Source organism: Mustela erminea, chromosome 12 (assembly GCF_009829155.1).
Source record: "Mustela erminea isolate mMusErm1 chromosome 12, mMusErm1.Pri, whole genome shotgun sequence".
Lineage (NCBI taxonomy): Eukaryota > Metazoa > Chordata > Mammalia > Carnivora > Mustelidae > Mustela > Mustela erminea.
The window spans coordinates 68,405,117-68,428,165 of record NC_045625.1 but is presented as its reverse complement, the minus strand read 5'-3'; the positions used below and the strand labels follow the sequence as shown (position 1 = coordinate 68,428,165).

General features: G+C 41.0%; 1 protein-coding gene across 2 annotated transcripts; it reads right to left on the bottom strand.

The window, feature by feature from the left end:
* Nucleotides 1-7,864: 7,864 nt before the first annotated feature.
* Nucleotides 7,865-22,844, bottom strand: C12H9orf64 (chromosome 12 C9orf64 homolog). 2 transcript variants are annotated; one of them, XM_032308145.1, is made up of 4 exons: nt 22,202-22,844; nt 21,452-21,711; nt 12,521-12,716; nt 7,865-8,672 (listed from the first exon to the last, which is right to left on the bottom strand). In XM_032308145.1, the coding sequence occupies exons 1-4, from the start codon at nt 22,554-22,556 to the stop codon at nt 8,440-8,442; spliced, it is 1,044 nt and encodes a 347-aa protein (XP_032164036.1). In that variant the 5' UTR covers nt 22,557-22,844; the 3' UTR covers nt 7,865-8,439. The 2 variants fall into 2 exon arrangements, with proteins under 2 accessions (XP_032164036.1, XP_032164037.1); XM_032308146.1 differs by having other exon boundaries at nt 22,220-22,844.
* Between the last annotated feature and the right edge of the window lie 205 nt (nt 22,845-23,049).

Below are 23,049 nucleotides of genomic sequence, written 5' to 3'. Positions count from 1 at the left end.
TGCTACAGATTTAGGAATGGGGGGCGCCTGGGTGGCTCAGTGGGTTAAGCCGCTGCCTTCGGCTCAGGTCATGATCTCAGGGTCCTGGAATCGAGTCCCGCATCGGGCTCTCTGCTCAGCAGGGAGCCTGCTTCCTTCTCTCTCTCTCTGCCTGCCTCTCAGTGTACTTGTAATTTCTCTCTGTCAAATAAATAAATAAAATCTTTAAAAAAAAAAAAAGGAATGGGATTGCCAGATTATACGGTAATTCTGTGTTTAACTTTTCCAATTTAGTTTGAAATGCCTTAATGCCTTCCATTTTTAATAGTACCATCCAAGCATTTTCTTCCAAGAGATTTTTTTTTTCCTTAAAAAAAAAAAGATTTTATTTATTTATTTGACGGAAAGAGAGATCACAAGTAGGCAGAGCAGCAGGGAGCGAGGAGGGGGATTCCCACTCCCTGCTGAGCAGAGAGCCCAATGAGGGGCTGGATTCCAGGACCCTAAGCTCATGACCAGAGCCAAGGCAGAGGCTTAAACCTCAGAGCCACCCAGGCACCCCTCTTTTTTTTTTTTTTAAAGTAACTTTCAAAAAGCATCTCTTCTCTCATGAAACTTAGAAATGAAGATGGGGGTGGGAAACTCCTTAGTTATTAACTGAATTACAAGTATCGCCTGCTTTTCAAAGTTCACACTCTGCCTCTTGGTTGAAAGACCTACATTACTTTTTCCTTACTGAAAGAAATCCAAAGAGAATTTTCACTTCTATGATAAAAGGTGAAAGCCCAAATAAGGTTCAGTGTTTGTTTTGCCTCCAACCCTTACAGAGGCAGTGGGCACCCAAGGGGAGGAGAGTGGCCCCAACAACCCACTTCAGGGAACTAGACTCAGCACCTGGGCTTCAAACCCCCATAGTTTTCAATGTGTCTGTGAATATCTTGATTTATTTTGTGGATAAATAGATACATGGATAAAGAATCACATGCTGGGGGTGCCTAGGTGGCTCAGTTGGTTAAGCAACTGACTTTGTCTCAGGTCGTAATAATCTCAGGGTCCTGGAATTGAGCTCACATGATGCTCCCTGCTCAGCAGGGAGTCTGCTTTTCCCTCTCCTCCCACCCCTCCCCTCTGTCACTCATTCTCTCTCTCAAATAAATAAAATCTTTAAAAAAAAAATAAGAATCATGTGCAAGAATGTTTATTATACTATTTATAATAGCAAAAACTTGGAAATGACATAAAAGTTCAATGGAACGGATTGATAAATTAATGGTACATTTATAAAATAATATTATCCACTCACTGAAACTCATGTTTATGAAAAGTTGGGGGGTGCCTGGGTGGCTCAGTGGATTAAAGCCTCTGCCTTTGGCTCAGGTCATGATCTTAGGGTCCTGGGTTCGAGCCCCATATTGGGCTCTCCGCTCAGCAGGGAGCCTGCTTCCCTTCTTCTCTCTCTCTACCTGCCTCTCTGCCTACTTGTGATCTCTGTCAAATAAATAAAATCTTAAAAAAAATTTTTTTGTATAGGAAAATGTTTACAAATAAGGATACAAAATAACATCAAGTTTTTTCACCTGAAGAACTGGAATAAAACTCATCCCTACTTCATAGGGTTGTTGTGAGGTTTGAAAGTAGGAATAATTATTCAAAAATTGTTAGGTAGTTAGAACAACAACAAGTTTTTCAATTTTGTTCAGGGGAGAAATTCACAGAAAAGCACAAGATATTAAAAATACTCAACAAAATTCACTAAAATGATAACCATCAGCAATACTGGGTTAAAGGTCATTTTTATGGTTGAATCAATGGTCTTGGTTCCATGGCACAGAAACCAACTCTGGGTTACTTAAAAAAAAACTTGGTTGAAAAGTTTACCATTAGGGGCACCTGGGTGGCTCAGTGGGTTAAACCCTCTGCCTTTGGCTCAGGTCATGATCCCAGGGTCTTGGGATGGAGCCCTGTATCAGGCTCTCTGCTTAGCAGGGAGCCTGTTTCCCCCTCTCTCTGCCTGCCTCTCTGCCTACTTGTGATCTCTCTCTCTGTGTCAAATAAATAAATAAAATCTTAAAAAAAAAAAGAAAGAAAGAAAAGTTTACCATTAGTGTGCTTTATATTATAAGTAATAGAAACCTCAAGTCAGATTATCTTGAATAAGAAAATATATTTCATATAAGTTCATGCAGTTCATACAAGTTGAAGTGAAATGTGAAAAAAAATTGTCTTAGAATCAATGAAATAGGACAAATTCCCACATATTCATAGGCTTATTTGAGGGGTTCTTTATTCTCTTACATTGACCAATTCTCCAGCATCAGAAGAGACCATGATTTTTTAACTTATGTTTATGTCCACATTGTTGAGCATAGTCAGTGTTTAATAGTAGTAAATATTAAGTTCATTGCCCAGATTCAGCAAGTACTTACAGAACTTAAAAAAATTAAAAACAGAAAACAAGTAATTTGCTCAATGCTACGTTGTTGGTAAGCGGCAAACGCAAGACTGCAGTCAATGTGTGTCAGATGACAAAGTCAAGCCTGCCTCCCCCAAAACTGAGCTGAGCTGTGGTTTTCTGCATAATGCCTCACTCTCGCTTGCTCACTCTCAAAGAGTTTATCTGCGCAAATCAGGATCCAAACATGGTCCACATGTAGCATTTGGTTGATATGGCCCTTGATTCTCTCATAATCAGTAACAATTACCTTCTGCCTTTTTCAAAATTGTGGTAAAATATACATTACAGGGTGCCTGGGTGGCTCCGTGGGTTAAGCCTCTGCTTTCAGCTCAGGTCCTGATCTCAGGGTCCCGGGATCGAGCCCCATATCTGGCTCTCTGCTCAGCGGCAAGCGTGCTTCTCCCTTTCTCTCTCTGCCTGCCTCTCTGCCTACTTGTGATCTCTCTCTCTCTACCTCTCTGTCAAATAAATAAATAAAATAAATAAATAAAATCTTTTAAAAAATACACATTACATGAAATTTTTCATCTTAACCATTTAGGTGTACGGTTCAGTAGTGTTGAGTACATTCATGTTGTTGTGCAACCAATCTCCAGAACTCTATTCCCATTAAACAACAACTCAAGGTTCTCAAGATTCATCCATGTTGTAGCAAGTGTCAGAACATGCTTCCTTTCTAAGGCTGAGTAAATTCTAGTGTATGGATAGGCCACATTTTGTTTGTCTACCCATCTCCCACTGGACACTTAGGTTGTTCCCAACTTTTGCCTATTGTGAGTAATGTTGCTATGAACAAGAATGTGTACATATTTTTTCAAGATCCCTCTTTCAAGTTTTTTGGATATATACTCCAAGTGTCATTGTTGCCTCTTATTTTTAATTTTTTGTCGGACTGCCATACTGTTTCCAGAGTGGCTGCGCCCATTTACATTCTGACAAACAGTGAACAAGGGTTCCCTTTGCTACACATCTTTGCCAATTCCCGCCTTTAAAAAACAAACAAACAAACAAACAAAAGGATCTATTGAAGAAACAGTTCCTATTTGTCCTTTAGAACAAATATTCTTGTGGTTTTCTACATAATGCATCGCTCTCCGCTCTCCCTTGCTCACTCTCAAAGAGTTTATCTGCTCAAATAGGATCCAAACATGGTCCACAAAGATGAATGCCACAATTGCATCTTTGTGTTTTCACTTCATTTTACCTTGTTCCTGTATTTCCTACATTTCCTGAAAACTAGTATTTAGATCTAGATTCCTGATTAGATTCAGGTTCAATTTTTCTGGCAAGAATAATTCATACACAGGACTGTGTACTTCCTATTGCAACACACCAGGAGGAACATAGTGTCTGCATATCCCACTTTTAGTGTTGTTAAAATTACAAGTTTAGGGACGCCTGGGTGGCTCAGTTGGTTAAGCAGCTGCCTTCGGCTCAGGTCATGATCCCAGCGTCCTCGGATCGAGTCCCACATCGGGCTCCTTGCTTAGCAGGGAGCCTGCCTCTCCCTCTGCCTCTGCCTGCCACTCTGTCTGCCTGTGCTCGTGCTCTCTCTCTCTCTCTCTCTAACAAATAAATAAATAAAATCTTAAAAAAAAAAAAATTACGAGTTTAGATGCCTCCAGCCTGATCCATCTCTTTAAAAAAAGTTTCCCATTAACATTTTACCTAATGGATTTAACAGACATTGATGATCATTTTCTGGATCTAGTATTTTATTAGGGCTTCCAAAATGGTAATGTTATAATTCTAATAATCTTTTTTGCATTTATTAGCTGGAATTATTTTATGAAGAAGAGCTTTCCTTCTGTCAGGTTATCCTGAAAATAGTAAGGCAGTTAGGAATGACAGGATACATATTTGATTTTTTTCCCTTTACCTTTCATTAATTGATCTTGAGAACAATGAATAGTCGATCTCAAGTCAACCAACTGGGTTTCTTTTCTGGAGTGGGGGCAGGGTGATTATGAACTCATAGGTTTTCATATTTTGTACTTGCTGTCCAAAGACCATTTTCACCACTCCTCAAGGTATTTCTAGACTTCTTATTAAACACCATTGGGAGCTATTGTTTCTTTTCATTTTAACTAAGGCGTTGTCGAGGTTATTGAGCCTTAACAATTGAATTTCATTTCCCCATAACCAAAGAATACTAATTAATTCATCTGCCAACCAATCCTCAGTCTGTCCTGAGAATATTAAAATCAGAATAGCGAAGGAAGGGAGTTTCCCACCTCCAGAGAGGAAATTGGACTAGTTCTTTCCTTGGATCCATTCAGAATGCAGCCCTACCCTTTTCCTAGCTCTTCCTCAGCAGTTCCCAACTTGAAATGATCCTCATCTGCCAAAGAATTCTGAACAAACAACAGTTTAGAAAGCAAGGTTTTGAGCTGCCCACCCTTCGTCTTCCTTCCTATAAGCAGACCTCCTCTCTTATTTCTTCATGAACTGCCCCTGTTCCACCCAGTAGGCCAGCCAATCAACTGGCCTTTGCCCCAGGCCTCAGGAACCTGGACTCAAGCCAGGCTCCTCAGCCAAGCCCTGGATTTTTGCTTGTGCTATTGGCGAAGATTTGCACTCTGTGGTCCAGAATCACTAGCTATTAGAGTGATCTCTTACAACAGCGCAAAAAGAAATACAAGATGTGGTCTTTGTGCATTTTAAACCCTGGCTCATAATTGGGTGTGGTGAAGACCAGCTCTTTCCCTGGACTTACCTGGGTTTTGTTTTGTTTTTTAATCATTATATTTCTATTTTCACTAAGCTAGTTTCATTCTGGTTTCTTTCACTTGAAACTAAAATATACTAGACCCAGTGGGATAAATCAAAGCGGAAAGGAAAAGGAAAAGAAGGAATGTAGTTTATAGGAAAAAGAGAAGCTTAGGTGAATGCCACAATAATGTGTTTCTTCAGACTTCCAATGGCTTGAGTCAGTGAATTTTTTTTTAAAAATTTATTTATTTGACAGACAGAGATTATAAGTAGACAGAGAGGCAGGCAGAGAGAGGGAGGAGGAAGCAGGCTCCTTGCTGAGCAGAGAGCCCGACTCCGGGCTCTATCCCAGGACCCTGAGATCATGACCTGAGCTGAAGGCAGAGGCTTAACCCACTGAGCCACTCAGGCGCCCCGAGTCAGTGAATTTTATGTGTGAAAGGAATCTTGCAAATGCGTTAGTCCCCCCATGCGTTTATTAGTTTTTTATTTTATAGTCAATATTTTTGAGTTAGACAGCTTTTGACTTTCTCATGTCTCCCTTGTTCACAAGGCCAAACACAGATCTTTCCCTTTTTGCCTAAACCTGCTAACACAGCCAGACCCTGCCTGTCCAATCCCTCATTCTTTGTGTTGTTAATGATTAGCTGGGATTAGAACCCTCTGTCTCCCTGAAATCAGCTAGACAGGGAGATAAGCACTTGCAAATCCTGTTCAATGCAGTTAGCCTTCCAACTGCAAAACACCCCACCTATAAAACCCCACCACCTGTCATGTGTCTATTCCTCCCTAGAAAAGGCTAAGGCAACACCGCCCTACCAAGAGACTCCATTCTTTGGATCTGGGGTGTTTTTCATGGTACAATATGCTGAACAAGATAACCTCCTTACTTGAGCAGGTTTTGTCTTGACAGTGATATCCACTGAACAGCTAAGAGTCAAAAACCAAATTAAAAAAAAAAAAAAGGAAACAGTTATCTAAGTACACTGAGAGAGACAGGTCACAGACTCACAAGGAAAAAGAAGGTGAAGTTGCTTCAAGGCTGCAGTGGTTCATTCAACCTTTACCTCCTCAACCAGATTATTAAACCATGACCCATTGAGCTTCAGGGGAGGGAGGGCCGTGAAGGACCTCAATAAATGAGTTTCTAATTATATCAAATGATATCTATTCATTGCTTTAGTGCTAGGCAGGGGGAAGTTAGAGGTTGTGAAAGGAACAAACACAACCTGTGGGAAAGCTGTCCACACAGCCACACACACCCCTATACACACACACACACACACACACACACACACACACACAGCACTGTGTGGTAGGCTTCTGCTGAAGAGAGTCTCACAGAACACCAATATCAAGACCACGATAAAGTGAGTCGAAATAAGGCTGCTTGTTGTCCAGGCACAGACAAAAACAAGGCCATTGTGCCGCACACACAGTATCAAACATCCTTCTATCTTGGCTAAACTGGGTGGCAACTGCTGAATGGCTTCCACTTCATCCTTACTCTAAACCACCCTCTTCATAGCCAAAGGTCCAACTGCCCCTGTCTTCTGACGGCATCCAATCTAGAGAAAGCTGCATCTTTAAACTCTCCCCGAAACCATCCTCTTACTGAGCCACCTCATACACACACACACACAAATCATTAGCCCAACCTGTTTGCTTCCGTTGGAGGGAACTGACTTGGTCCCATGGCCACCTTACTTGGGTTTATAGAGAGACAAATCATCAGGGAGCTGCTGAAGAACTTAGGAAGTATGGAAAAAAAAAAAAAGCCAAAAAGTTTTTGAACTCGTTACAGAGCAAAAGCTTTATTAAAGGAAATTGAGTCACAAAGAAATAAGAACGAATGTTGCACGATTTCTTTTCTCTTAGTGCCAGAAGTTCTTGGTCACGTGGCTACAAAGAATGAAGAGGTAGACCACGTGAAGAGTGGTGGGCAGCAAAGCAAAGTTTATTCAGGAATACTACAGAGCCCCCAAAATGAACAAACCTTTTCCCAGAAGCTTCCCCGCAGACTTCCCCTCCAATGTCATTGGCCAGGAGATTATATAGTACCCCTTACTAAAGTAATCACAGGCAGGATAGAATTATCATCAATAAACCTTTCATATTGAGTCAGTCTGCCTTTTGAGATGAAGATGGGATCACCTTCCCTGAGTCATATATGGGAGGGATAAAGACAAAGCTACTTAGGTGGTGGTGGTGCTAGCTGCAGCAGTGCGCATGGGTGGCAGGGGGAGCAGAGGAATGGGTAGAAGATGTGTTCACTATTAGTCATTGTCATTTGTAAGGTTAGTATGATAAATTTTCAGCAGATGGCAGTAAAGTGCTTGGGGAAATGATGCCTTTCTCATTCACACAGTCACAGTGAGCTGACAAGGTTGGTAGCTAACAAAAATCAAGATTATGTTAGAAGGAAGGTGGGGGCGACGGTAGGAAATGAGTGCTTGGTAGGTAACGAAATTTTGACAACATAAAGCAAATAATGAAATTTTGTTAAACCTTGTTTTTTTTAAAGTAGGCTCTATGCTTAGTGTGGGGCCCAACAGCAGGGCTTAAACTCACAACACTGAGATCAGACCTAAGCTGAGATCAAGAGTTAGGATGCTTAACTGACTGAGCCACCCAGGCACCCCTCACTGTAAGCCTTTTAAAATTAAATGTGGTAAATTCTATTTTAATGAAAAAATCCAATCCAGGTTTAAGAAAAAATTTTAAAACCTTTATTCAATTTCAATATAGTTACACTGAAGAAAAAAAAAGAATATTAGATAGCTTTCCTAAACTGAAAATCACTATATACAAAAACCATTGTCCATACCAATGAGAAGCTTAAAATAAGCATCAAGATTGATTTGTACAAAAGCCGCAGCATTCATATAGCAAAGACCCTACCCCGCATATCAAAGGATTAAGGTATCTAAGAAACTGGTACACCTTAAGAAAAGATTCCAATTGAGTGGATGAAATATTATCACTGATGACTAATCACATTATAAGGCATGATTAATTTTAAGAGATGTGAGATTTAAAGAAAGCACTACAGTTCCTTCATTATTCCTGTCATGTGCCCACAGAAAGGGAAAATGTGATCAAAACTCAACAAGCAGACAAAAGTTGGGCATGCAGAGTAACAGGTCAGGAAACATTTTTTAAGTGAGACTGGGTAATCACATTTCTTGTTGCTCTCACGCCTTCTACCTTGTCTTAATATCAAGGCAAAACTGTAGAAATGATTATGTGATACAAAAATGCCAAGTTTTCTTTGGATCTGTTTGTACTTTGGGTCAATAATAGATGCAGCGTGTGTGATGAAAGGGAATTCCCTTCATATCTGCCCTGTGGTCACGGGCATAGTCCCACAAGTAATAATCCAGAAGAACAGAATTGATCTCTCCGCTAGTTTTTTCACCCTTTTTTTCAATCAGCTCCAGAAGACAATCCCGGATCAGCTCAACACACCAAAGCGAGCAGCCTCTGATTTCTACCTCTTGCCTATCTCCATATGAGAGCATTTCTCCTGCAAGCGGGGAAAAAAACAGAGCAAGAAGTACATTAATGACATAAAATCTACACAGACCTGATTTGGGATCATTTAAACCACTTCTAAACTCAGGCATTAATTTAAAATCACACATTCCACAAGGAGAGGGTTGCGTCCATATTCCCACGAAGAGCAGAGTACTTTGCACATACAGCTCCCCAATAAACAGTTGCTAAGTGCACATGGGCTCACCAGAAACTTAAAAATATGACAGCAAGATTATCAAATTCTTGAAAACAAAGGATTTTAAAACTGGATCTGATGCCAGGGGAAAAAACAAAACAAAACATTGCAAAACTTGGAGGACACCAAGGGGGCCAAAGAAGGAATACCTTCTTTTCGCATTTGAAAAAACTGAACATCGTCTTAGGTACATCCTAAGTGCACCAAGGAGAACCTAGGAAATCAAAGTTGTTCACCTGAGCAAGGAAGACCCTGATTGTTCTTTGGGTTCAGGATCCTCCAGACAAGCCCTCCCTGAGTATGTAGCTGTGAGCTCCACAGGCCCTGATGTCTTCGGTGCCCACCTCCAGAGTGAGCTGATCCTGCAAGATGGGCACTGGCTACGCTTTGCCACTGAGACTAGAACTGGGCTCATCAACTCAGCTGCCTATAGGATCAAGGAGACAGAGTAAGTGAATGCCACAGCCAGATGCTGGGATCTTAAATAGCATTACTTACGTCCCCTCCAACCAAAATAAGCAACTGTAGTACTATACTGTGTCCTCCAAGAAGTCACATTCAAGTCCTAACTCCTGGTACAGGTGCACTGTGGCCTTACTTGTAACTAGGATCTTTGCAGATGCAATCAAGTTAAAATAAGGTAATACTGGATTAGGGTGGGCCTTCAATACCATGGTTGGTGTCAGTCCTAGAATCCCAGTGAAGAATCTAAATTTAGCCAAACTGGATGGGCAGTATATATAATTGGCTAAAAAATACGCCTTTGGTGAAGAGATGGGTTAAAGATAAAACAGAAAAAACATCTGACTTCATACTAAAATAAAGTGAAAGAACTGTATTTTCTCCCCCCCTCCAAAAAAAAAAGATAAAATGGACAGAAATCTGGGTAGTCTTCCAAGGGCTGGCCTGGAGATAATTCAGAAGAGAAGAGAGGGAAAAATACACTAAGTGCAGCCCATCATCAAATTTGAAAGATGTATCACTGAAGGCCAGTTAAGGAAGGTTCTATCTCATCTAGTCAAGCTACCTGGTTCTAGATCCCACTTAAGATAGTTTTCAGGGGCGCCTGGGTGGCTCAGTGGTTTGGGCTGCTGCCTTCGGCTCGGGTCATGATCTCAGGGTCCTGGGATCGAGCCCCGTATCGGGCTCTCTGCTCCGCAGGAAGCCTGCTTCCCTCTTTCTCTCTCTCTCTCTCTGCCTGCCTCTCTGCCTACTTGTGATCTCTGTCTGTCAAATAAATAAATAAAATCTTTAAAAAAAAAAAAAAGATAGTTTTCAAAACCTAGTGTGCTAGACTTGTGTGTACTACTTTACGTTTACAGTTTTTGTTTCTCCTCTAGTTTGCTAGTGAAGCACTTTTTGAAAGAAGTCCAACTTTGCTTAAATAAACTAAGAAGCAAAGCAATCAGTTCACACTCTGGACATAACAGAGGCAGTCACAACAGCTACAGCTGGACAGCTGGACAAGGGCCTCTGTAGTTGCAATAGATGGCAGAAGAAAATGCAGACCAGGGGCGCGTGGGTGGCTCAGTTGATTAAGCCTCTGCTTTCGGATCAGGTCATGATCTCAGGGTCCTGGAATCGAGTCCCACATCAAGGCTCTCTGCTCAGCCTGCCTCCCTCCTCTCTGTGCCTGCTTCTCTGCCTACTTGTGATCTCTCTCTCTCTCTCTGTGCCAAATAAATAAAATCTTAAAAAAAAAAAAAAGAAAATGCAAACCACTTTGTACAGCGATGGTGCATGATCCCTTCTCAGCAGGGTTATCCTCACAGTAGCAGAGACAACTGCGTGCTACAAACATTCAGAAGGAGAAGATGCACAAATCATGAAAAGCTGCGAAAAGCTATGTGGGGGAGGTAGCATCTGAGCTAAGGCCTTGTGGATGTGTAGGATTTGAACTGGAAAAAAAAAAATTTGGGGTGAGGGAAACCAGGAAAGGGAATGTTTACGGGTAGGAACAAGCAGTGTATACACGGGCCAAAAAAAGATCAGTTGCACGTGGCTACATGGGAAAGAAGCCCGGAATGCTTAAATATTTAAGGTATCCAACAATTAATGACCCACCACATGAGCATTACAACATAAGACAGCTTGTTATTTTTCAACTGAAGAAACAGAGGGACAAAATGGATTGCCCAAGGCAGCATAAAAACGAGTTAGAAGCAACCACAGCTAATGGTATTTTCATATTCTGTGTTATTCTTATTTTGGGTGATTGAAACCTATTTCACAACAGAAAGTTATTCAGTCATAAAAACTACTTGCTTTGGGGCACCTGGGTGGCTCAATTAGTTAAGCATATGTGTTTGATCCGAGGGTTCTGGGATTGAGCCCCACATCGGGCTCCTGGCTCAGCAGGGAGTCTGCTTCTCCCTCTTCCTCTGCCCCTTACTCTCCTCATGTGCGCACTCACTCTCTCGCTCTCTCTCCCTCAAATAGATAAATAAAATCCTAAAAGAAAAAAAACCTACTTGTTTCTAAAAGTAAAAAAAAAATAGCTGAAAATACTGCACCCAAGAGAGAAATTAACATCAAAATTATGCAATTATTGGGCGCCTGGGTGGCTCAGTGGGTTAAGCCGCTGCCTTCGGCTCAGGTCATGATCTCGGGGTCCTGGGCTCTGCTCGGCGGGGAGCCTGCTTCCTCCTCTCTCTCTCTGCCTGCCTCTCTGCCTACTTGTGATCTCTCTCTGTTGAATAAATAAATAAAATCTTTAAAAAAAAAAATTATGCAATTATTTTTCTCATACAGACATGTTTAAAAAAGAAAAAGCTAAATATTAAATCCTACTCCTGACACCAATATTACACTCTAAATTAACTCATTAGAATTAAAATTAAAATTTAAAAAAAAAAAAAGCTAATTTTCACACAAACAGAATTTTCTATGCTCACCTATTAACCAAGGCTCCTGCTCTTGAGAATCAATAACTGAATCCAATAATGGTAAATAAATGAGCCTAGAAAATCAAGTGACTTGGGCGCCTGGGTGGCTCAGTGGGTTAAAGCCTCTGCCTTCGGAAGCTCAGGTCATGGTCCTAAGGTCTTGGGATCCAGCCCCGCATGGCATCGGGCTCTCTGCTCAGCAGGGAGCCTGCTTCCCCCTCTCTCTCTGCCTGCCTCTCTGCCTACTTGTGATCTCTGTCTGTCAAATAAACAAACTCCTAAAAAAAAAAAAAAAGAAAAGAAAGTGACTCCTGCAAGGTAACCCAGTAGCAGACTTTGGAGCCTCCTGACTTGAAACGCACTGCATGTTACCCATATCTCAGGCCACCTTTTACTTCATAGGGTAGTGTGCTCTTCACTGCTTAATTAATACTCTTCTAACACTACACCAGAAGAACCTAGCGTCCATCACACACCTTCAGGTAACAGAGACTTCGGTTTCATTTTATTATGAGGTTCTGAAATTATAATGACCAAATAGGGTAATTTCCTATATTCTACAGTGTAAACAACAACAAAAAGCAATTTTCTCCTATTTCAATTGCCCCTGCATTTTTCTTTACATGTGCTTTTAACAATAAACAGTACTTTTTTTTTTTTTTTTTTAGGAAAGGAGAACTCATGTGAAAGAAACCAGACAGAAACTCAACCACAATTCATAGTATTACAAAGAATGTCTTAATTAGGCTGGCAAACCTTTGAGTAGCTTTTCCAGTAGTTCCTTTGAGTACTTCAGGGCTCCCAGGTGAACAAGAACCTGAGGTAATCTATAGTCGGCAAACATGGTGATACTGGAGATGTCTTTAAAGCAGCCGTCTCCTTTCCCCTCTAATACACTCCACGTATCTGCCACAAGGATTTGGGCCCGTTTGTAAAAAGAAATTCTTTTCCCCTGATGAGTGAAGAGAACATAAATGTCACCTGGGTATCTGCTAGCTTTTATGTACGCTATTAAAAAGGGGCACACATTGAAAACATTTCTCAAGGGTGCGATACTTTTAGTGTTGGTAAGAACTTATGGACCTTTTACAGGAAAAAAAAAGGGAGTCTAATAAATATTAAATTATCTTTTTCACTCCAAATTTACTTCCTGTATTTTTTAAGGCACATCAAATACAACTGTGGTAATTGTGGTTATTATTGAATGTTCTTTTTTAATGACATTACCTCATATATATATTCCTGTGTCATTATAACCCACCTGCTTATTCTTTTTAATGACTCAGTATTTCTTTAGAAAGCTTCTTAAATTTTTTTGACTGCAACATAATTCATGTTAATTGTATAAAATACAGAAGAATATAAAGAAGAAAACAAAAATTCTTAAATTCATTTCTGAAGAGAATCACAATATTCAATTTTTAACTGCTGCCATTCAGATAATATGATAAACATATTCCAGAGATGAAGACATAACTGATCAATAGCCAGAATTTATCAACTTTACCTTTTTGGAAATGGTCAAAATCAATATGTAAACCCACATAACAAAATACACTTTAATTATATTTATACAACAAAGTAGCAATTTTAACCAGGCATTATAGGATAGTGGGTATAATTTAACTCAAAAATTCTCTACAAAACTATGAATGCAGATCAGCATAAACTCTGGAAAGATAGGATAGTTACAATCTAATCCTAATCCCAAAGGTAATAATCTCAAATCATTGTTTATAGCTGCTTGTCTGCAACCATGCTAAAAGAGAATCATCATTATTACTGGCTCCTCAAATTTATCCTGACCACCTTGGAGAATGTTTTAATAAGTAAATGACATAAGTAATTAAATAAATGAAATTAAATCCTTCAAGGAAAGGTTCCATGTGAAAATTCCTTAAGATGATAACATAGATTCCTTTATTTACTAAAAAACTCCAATGATACTCTGTCCTAATGAGAAACAACCTAATATTGCCAACCTTAAGATGTACCTATTGCAATCAATCCAGAACTACTTTTACTAAGTAAATTGCCTAAGATCACCTTTAAGAAATTCAGTATCTTGTTTTCAAGAGTAAACACACACGCTCATTTTCTGACATGATGTAATGTCTATAAATTAGAGTGGGGGTTGGCAGGAACAAATCACCATTAAGTATCCCTAGGGGCGCCTGGGTGGCTCAGTCAACTTAAGTGTCTGACTTTGCCTCAGGTCATGATCTCAGGCTTTATATTCAGCAGGGAGTCTGCTAGTCCCTCTGCCCCTCCCCCCACTCCTGCAGGCTCGCTTTCTCTCTCTCCCTCTCACATAAATAAAACCATGAAAAAAAGTAACCGTACATCATCTGGGAATAGTCTATAGTTCCAAACCTAATAAAATATGCTAACCTGGCAATTGTTGGACTGGAAACTACATGGTAGTTTCCTGGTATAAACCTGGTAACTAGGTTTATATTCAATATAAACTAGGTTTATATTCAAGTCTAATGTATTAAAGGTAAGATATAAAACTTAATATAAAAAATAAAATTGTATTATTCTATCATGTTACTGTAATACATAGAAGCTATTATCTCCTATTTTTAATAAGATCCAAAGATCAAACTGGAAAAATACAGGAACCAGACTTATGTAACAAAATCAGTGCTAGCATCTAACAAAACATAAATTGTCACATCATGATCACCGTTTCCATGGTAGCCAATGAGTATATCACAAAGATTAGATTATAATACCCTTGAAAAACACAAAACAAAAAATAAGATTTAAGTGAGGACTCTAAAAATAAATTCAAGTCATCTATAAAACATTTTCTTCACAAGTTGACATGGTTTTAGTAATCAAATGATTTTAGTAATCAAATTCTTCATCTCTAAAATATTAACTGATATCACTGAAAATACCAGCAAATTCCAAAATAACAATTCCCTACATGTCCCATAATATTGCTTGGTGAATAAAATATTTTCAAAGGAGTACCTTCAAAGATTTTTATTTATTTATTTATTTGACAGAGAGAGAGAGAGAGACAGACAGACAGACAGACAGCAAGAGAGGGAACACAAGCAGGGGGAGCAGGAGAAAGAGAAGCAGGCTCCCTGTCGTGCAGGGAGCCCAATGAGGGCCTTGATCCCAGGACCCGGGATCATGACCTGAGCCAAAGGCAGACGCTTAATGATTGAGCCACCAAGGTGCCCCAAAAGAGTACCTTTATAAAATAATTATTAGCAATGAAAAAAAAATCCATGACCATGAATTGATTATCTTCAACACATTTATCATGAACAAATTAAGAAAGGTCAAGAATTACAAATGCTTGGGGCACCTGCATGGCTCAGTCGTTAGTGTTTGCCTTTGGCTCGGGTTATGATCCCAGGGTCCTGGGATGGAACCCAGCGTCAGGCTCCCTGCTCGGTGGGAGGCCTGCTTCTCCCTCTCCCTCTGCTTGAGTTCTCTCTCACACTGCCTCTCTCTGTCAAATAAATAAATAAAATCTTTAAAAAATTACAAATGCTTAAGAGTAACATAAAATGTTGATTAAAATATCAAAAAAGGGGCTGCCAGGGTGGCTCTGTCAGTTAAGTGGCTACTTTCCGCTCAGGTCATGATCCCAGGGTCCTGGGATTGAGTCTCACAAGGGCTCCTTACTCAGTAGGGGGCCTGCTTCTCCCTCTGCCTGCTGCTCCCCCTGCTTGTACTCTAGCTCGCTCTCTCTCTCATGTGTGCTCTCTCTCTAGCAAATAAATTAATAAAAATCTTAAAAAAAAATAAAGTAGCAAAAAAGACCATACATGCACATTTATCAATATGTCAGAGTAAAGACAATAGCCTGAGGGAAGCTGATTTCTTCATTAGGACTTTTGCATTGCTACTACATGCTCCAAATCAGAGTTGCTTTAGAAATACATCTGAATTTTGGGACGCCTGGGTGGCTCAGTTGGTTAAGCAGCTGCCTTCGGCTCAGGTCATGATCCCGGGTCCTGGGATCGAGGCCCTCGTCGGGATCCTGCTTCTCCCTTTGCCTCTGCCTGCCTCTCTGTCTGCCTGTGCTCACTTGCTCTCTCTCCCTCTGTCTCTGACAAATAAATAAATAAAATCTTTAAAAAAAAAAAAAAAAAGAAATATATCTGAACTTTAAAGCTTTCTGACTGATTCTGGAGTACACCAGGTTGGGAAATCACTGATTTAAAGTCTGTCTGAATTAAAATTTTCTAAGTTTATCAATTTGTTTATAATGTTTAAAAACAGGTGATTATCTCAGTAAATAGATATATGTTAAAAAGCAATTATAACTATTTTATGCAACTTGTTAAATATTAAAAAATACAGCAACCAATACCATCACCACGTCATGAAGGGGCTGGAAAAAGAGCACTCTCCCTTGCTGCTGCTGACTATCTTTGTTCCCTTTCTGGAGAACCGTTAGCACTTTCCTGTATTATAAGCCTGAGAATCCAGGCCATGCTCTGACTCAGCAATTCCACTACTATGATTCCATTCTAAGAAAATAATTACAAGTATTAAACGATTGTGCAGTATTGCTTATTATCACATAAAACCGAAAACATGACATAAAATTCAATTTAAAAAATAAAACTATATCAAACATAATTACTGCAATAAAATAGTTGGGCAAATAATTATGGGACTGTACATCCATATAGTGGAATACTGTGAAGTCATTAAAAATGGTACTATGGGGCGCCTGGGTGGCTCAATGGGTTAAGCCGCTGCCTTCGGCTCAGGTCATGATCTCAGGGTCCTGGGATCGAGTCCCGCATCGGGCTCTCTGCGCGGCGGGGAGCCTGTTTCCTCCTCTCTCTCTCTCTCTCTCTCTGCCTGCCTCTCTGCCTACTTGTGATCTCTCTCTGTCAAATAAATAAATAAAATCTTTAAAAAAAAAAATGGTACTATGAAAAAAAATTGTGCTGTGAGAGAGTTGTTATTATTTTTTAATGGGCACCTGGGTGGCTCAGTCAGTTAAGCATCTGACTCTTGGTTTTGACTCAGGTCATGATCTCGGGGTCCTGGAATCAATCCCTAGGTGGGGCTCCCTGTACAGAGGGGAGTCTGCTTGTTGCCTGTCTGCCCCTATCCTGCTTCATGCTTTTTCTTAAATCTTAAAGATTTAAGTAAAGAAATCTTAAAACAAAAACAAAAACAAAAAACATACACTTGGGACGCCTGGGTGGCTCAGTTGGTTAAGCAGCTGCCTTCGGCTCAGGTCATGATCCCAGGGTCCTGGGATCGAGTCCCACATCGGGCTCCTTGCTCGGCAGGGAGCCTGCTTCTCCCTCTGCCTCTGCCTGCCTCTCTGTCTGCCTGTGCTCGCTCGCGCTCTCTCCCTCTGTCTCTGAAAAATAAATAAAATCTTTAAAAAAAACAAAAAACAAAAAACAAAAAAAAACATACACTTGATTTTAACACCTTCTCAACTTCAAAAGCAGTCCTAAAAGGCTCAGAATTCCTCTTGATTTGGAGTTAATTGCCCAAAGTAATTTATGTATATTTTACTTCATTTAAAAATATTTTATTTTTAAGCAATCTCTACACCCAACATGGGGCTTGAATTTACAACCCCAAGATTATGAGTCACTTGCTGTACAGAATAAACTAGCCAGGCCACCCTTCCTTATTTACATATATTTTAAAGGAGTATGCAAAGATAACTGTAAATTGACTAACAAAGCAACCACTCTATGGTCAGTGCTATGTTAGGATGTTTAGGAATCATGGGAACTATCTCACTTTTGTCTAACACCAATGATAATCTTTTGAAAAAATAAGTGAAAAAATATAATATTCCTTTAACAAAGTGTCAAAATCCATAAGTATGATTTTTGTTACATTTTGGGGATGTTCCTTTTTTTTTTTTTTAAGATTTTCTTTATTTAGGGGTGCCTGGGTGGCTCAGTGGGTTAAAGCCTCTCTTCGGCTCAGGTCATGATCCCAGCGTCCTGGGATCGAGCCCCACATCAAGCTCTCTGCTCAGCGGGGAGCCTGCTTCCTCCTCTCTCTCTCTCTGCCTGCCTCTCTGCTTACTTGTGATCTCTGTCTGTCAAATAAATAAATAAAATCTTAAAAAAAAAAAAAAAAAAAAGATTTTCTTTTTCCCACATCGGGTTCCCTGCTCAGTGGAAGCCTGCTTCTCTCTCTCTCTCCCTCTGCTGCTCCTCCTGCTTGCGTTCTCTCTCTCTCTCAAATAAATAAAATCTTTAAAAAAAAAATTGAGGGGCACCTGGGTGGCTCAGTGGGTTAAAGCCTCTGCCTTTGGCTCAGGTCATGATCTCTGGGTCCTGGGATCGAGCCCCGCATCGAGCTCTCTGCTCAGCAGGGAGCATGCCCCTCCTTTCTCTGCCTGCCTCTCTGCCTACTTATGATTTCTCTCTCTGTCAAATAAATAAATAAAATCTTTTTAAAAAATTGAATTTTTCAACAAAGCAAATCAAAAGCACTGTGCTATAATAAAACAGAAACTCAGCAAATTACTTACTAAATTGGTATTATCATCTACAAAAGAAGAAGTAGTTCATTCTTTCTTCCACAAAAACAAAAACTCTGGACTACTTCTAAGCAAACAAACCACACAGCGTCATGAATTTATTCCATCCTGAAGTCATCCTAAATTTACTCTCAGCCCTTCTTCTGCTATAACCAATGTTGATTCTGGAATACATGGATTCTTAGCCACATGAATGACAATCTGAGTTTTTCATACACTAATACACTGATGGCCTGAATGATGAACCAAGGAACATAATCCAGAATTTCCTTAAAAAAGGCCGTAATGACATACTTTAAAGACAAAGATAGAGGCATGTGGGTGGCTCAGTGGGCTCAGGTCCTGATTCCTGGGATGGAGCCCCACATCAGGCTCCCTGCTCAATGGGGAGTTGGCTTCTCCCTCAGCCACTCCCCCTCTTCGTGCTCTCCAGCCCCTACCCCACCCCACCTCATCTCACACACTCTCTAATAAATAAAATCTTAAAAACAAAATAAAACAAAGATAAATCTCAAAGTAACCTCTGTATTAGCAAAACAGTTAATCAGAACAAAATGAAATTTGGCAGCGGCCTAGGGCCTCTTTTCTAGGAATGCCCCATCCAGATGATCAGAATCGGCCAGGAATTTTATAATGGTACCTGAGAGGATGTCTACCTCTCTCCCCACCCCCCCCCCCCACAGTGGTTGAAGCAATAAGATGCAAAATTCACGAACACCTTCTACTCAGGGAGAAAGCTAGTCTGCAGTCACGAGAAATACAGAACCAACAGAAGCAAAGAGGAGACAAGGAGACACTGAATCCTGATGGCACTGAGTCCTTGATCCTAGATGTTCCTATCCCCCAAATTCTTCATTTTGCTTAAGGTTTTTCTAGTTTTGTGTCTGTCACTTGCAATTAAAAGAATTTTTTTTAAAGATTTTATTTATTTATTTGACAGACAAAGATCACAAGTAGGCTAGAGAGGCAGGCGGGGGGGGGGCAAGGGGTGGGGAGCAGGCTCCCTGCTGAGCAGAGAGCCCAATGTGGGGCTCAATCCCAGGACCCTGGGATCATGACCTGAGCTGAAGGCAGAGGCTGTAACCCACTGAGCCACCCAGGTGCCCCGCAATTAAAAGAATCTTAACAGGGGTCCCTAGGTGGCTCAGATGGTTAAGCATCTGCCTTTAGTTCAAGTCATGATCTCCAGGTCCTGGACAGAGCCCCACATTAGGCTCCCTGCTCAGCGGGGAATCTGTTTCTCCCTCTGCCTCTCCCCCATGCTCATGCTGGCTCTCGCTCTCTCTCTCAAATGAATAAAACTTTTAAAAGATAAAAGAAAAGAATCTTCTGATCCTTAGATTTCAGAACTCTGTTCCAACATGGCCTAAGAGACCTTTCCAAAAGACCATAGCGATGAATCAAGAGACACAGACACACCAAATTCACAGATCAGCTGAAAATCCCCATCAAGGCATTTGACCAAAATCCTTACCCAGGTTATGCTATCAAACAAAGACTTGCTTTAGAAGTCAACACCGATGAGTCTAGAATCCAGATTTGGTTTCAGAATTGAAGAGCTAGGCACCAGTACCAGAAAAAACACAGAACCCGATGAGGACTTAGAATCAAGCCAAGATCAAGATCACTCTGAAGAGGAGATTGAAAGTGGAGAAGACAGATGGTGCTATTCCAGCTATACTTTCTCACAACTACACACCCTCATCGAGGTATTTACAAACAACCCTTATCCTGGCATTGATATAAGAGAGCAACTTGCTAAAGTAATTGGCATTCCAGAGTCAGGAGTCCAAGTAGGCGATGAAGAATTTGACTGCTCCATCTCCCAGGGATGGAGACTATGGGAAGGGGAGCCATGTATACATGACAGACACATTCCCACTCCAGGACCTTTCCACAAGCTGTTCTCTCCATCTGGTAGGTTCTAGCCCAGGTTCCTCAAGACAGTTCTCACCCCCTTCAGTTCTTTTTCGTTGTAATCAATAGTTTTGTTTTGTTTTGTTTTAGTCATCTTTTTACTGCACTTATTGCTAATATTTTAAAAATTTTAAAAAATATAACCATAACATACAAAATCAGGCCTCTCTCACTTTACAGAGTTCAAAAGCTAGCTATTTATTTCCTGACTAAATGACGTATGATAAACCAGTTAACCTTTCTCTCTAGACTTTGGATCCTGGTCTGCAAACAGGACAATAATAATCCTTGTCCTTAGGCCCCACAGAGCTCTTCCGTGGATCTAATGAGAATGTACTTGCAAACACCTTGTAAATAATAAAAAGCGATTTAAACAATATTACTGATAATTTCTGTTAGTTGTTGCATTGTGATTTCAAAAGGGCAGGTTAAAAATTTCAATATGGGGGCACCTGGGTGGCTCAGTGCGTTAAGCCGCTGCCTTCCGCTCAGGTCATAATCTCAGGGTCCTGGGATCGAGTCCCGCTTCTGGCTCTCTGCTCAGCAGGGAACCTGCTTTCCTCTCTCTCTCTCTGCCTGCCTCACTGTCTACTTGTGATCTCTCTCTGTCAAATAAATAAATAAAATCTTTTAAAAAAATTTCAATATGATTTAAGCACCTATGAACTTATTCAATAGATTTATATTGTGTGATTCCTCTGAAGGTGCTTTCAATTTTTTGTCACAGTTAAAATACACAATGATAACGAATTCTCAAAGAATTTTATAAAAACAGAACCCAGTTATACAGTGGGAAGGTATACCAAATGTTTACCACTTTATAAGTACATCTGTTTAAAGAAAAAGAAAATAACACTGTTCAAGTATTCCATGTGTGAAAAATATATATATACACGTTAGAGCCTCAAAAAATACTTATTAGAGAGAATTTAGAAACACATTCTGATTTTCATTCAGTGAAGTAAATATTTTGAAGTTGTTCAAGGACCTCAATGTCCCTGAGTTGCATCATACTGAAGGTTCAGTGTTTTGTAGGTCTGAAACATTTTAAAAGGACAAAGAAGAAAGAATAAAGGAAACACATTAAAAAGAAAACTAAGAAAAGTAACGTCTTTGAAACCCTACTTAACAATCTTGTTACTGTTCCTTGTCCACAAGGAAGGAATTTCAAACCTTAAGTTTTTATTCTCACAAGGAATTCCGGAAGTAAAAAAGTCAACTACGAGAGGACCATTAATTCTAAATATCCAACAGAAGCAGCTCACCTCAAACTGAGTCACATCTCTGTAAGAAGGAAAGCTTTCAACTACCAGGTGCATTAACTTCTGTGCACTTTTTTCACTTTTTCGGACACAATTAAGAAAAGAGCCTTCAAACTTCTCAAGCAGAATTTTCCCGGTTTCATTAAGAATCCGATGCCTCTCTTCGATCAAAGGCATCGGAACGTCCGTGTCAGAACGGAATATATGCTGAACCTGTTCTAGGGTCACTGTGGCATAGTAGGAGGCACTGGTTATAGGTATCCCTTAGGGAAAAAAGAACAATATCATACTTTTATATTCACCAGATCCTTACTTTTACAACATGAGAAAGTAAATGAGTGTTACAGGAATGCACTAAAAGGGGATGAAGAATTACAAGATCAGAAGCATATCCTTCATTTTCTATTGACTCATCTGTACTTACTCATCCGTTTCTAGCAATTGTTATATTACATCAAATATATTTTGACTGCATAAAATGCGTTGTATTTGTCCCTTTGTTCTTCAGATGTCATCAAAGTGGCATTCTTTAGAAATCTTGTATGCTTAGCTGCCATGATGACAAGTATTAGGATCATTTCTCACTAAGGACTTAACTCCAGCCTCTTCTCACATTTGTATTGTAAGCAGGTAAGAGCTGCTACTTGAAGCAATGAAGAACTTCAAGTTCGCCTTATTAACATATGCCATTTCCCGACTCCTTCCTCGGGACCCTCCCGGTAAACCGAAACCTCACTGTTTGTGGGGTCTGACCTGGAGAAGGGCACCAACCTTCATCGAGGGCTCTGTTGACCGCGGCGCACAGGGACCAGTACCCGCTGTACGTTTTCCCCCTATAGCCCACCAGACATTTGTGCTCTTCGTGCTCCGACCAGAAAGAGAAGTTGAGCGTGTCTGTCACGAACACCCAGTTGACTGCGGCCTCGTCGGCGGCCCTGGGATTCAGCTCGTGAAGTGCCTTCCAGCTCCCCAGGTCCAGCTCGGGGCCCGAGACCTTGGCGAGCAAGAGCTCGGCCACCCTCCGCACGCCTCCGCCGTCGATGAACACATCCCGACTATTCTCTGCAATGAATTTTGCGGACTCTCTGGGAGTTAGGGGCCCGTCCATCTCACCCTTCCCTTTAGGACTGGAGAACCGCGCTTTCACTAGCGGGCTGGCCAAACCAGCTTCCCTCTCTGAGAGGCGCAACAGTACGGGTCCTGCAGCTCTCCCTCCCTAGCCACCTTGGGATCACCGTCCTCCCGGGACCGCACTGAAACCCCACAGCGCGGCCAACTTCCGGGTTCCCTCCCTCCACCGGGCACTCCTAGGGAGCGACCGAAGCCGCGGGATCTTGCGCCTGGCCCAGACCTGAGGCACTTCCGGGAGAGCAGCCCCGCCCACTCCTGCCCGGGAGCGCGATTAGCACCCATTTCCGGTTCCGAAAGTCCGGAAACTGGCCGGAGAGTCCCACGAGAGTCTGCCGGCAATTGCGCTCCCTCCGGCCCAGGCGTGGAGCTCCGCCATTTTGTGCACGTTTCCACCCACGCCCCCCTTCGGGCACGTGGTTCTGCGGCGCGCCGCGGTGGCCGGAATCGCGACGACTCCAAGCGGTGTGCGG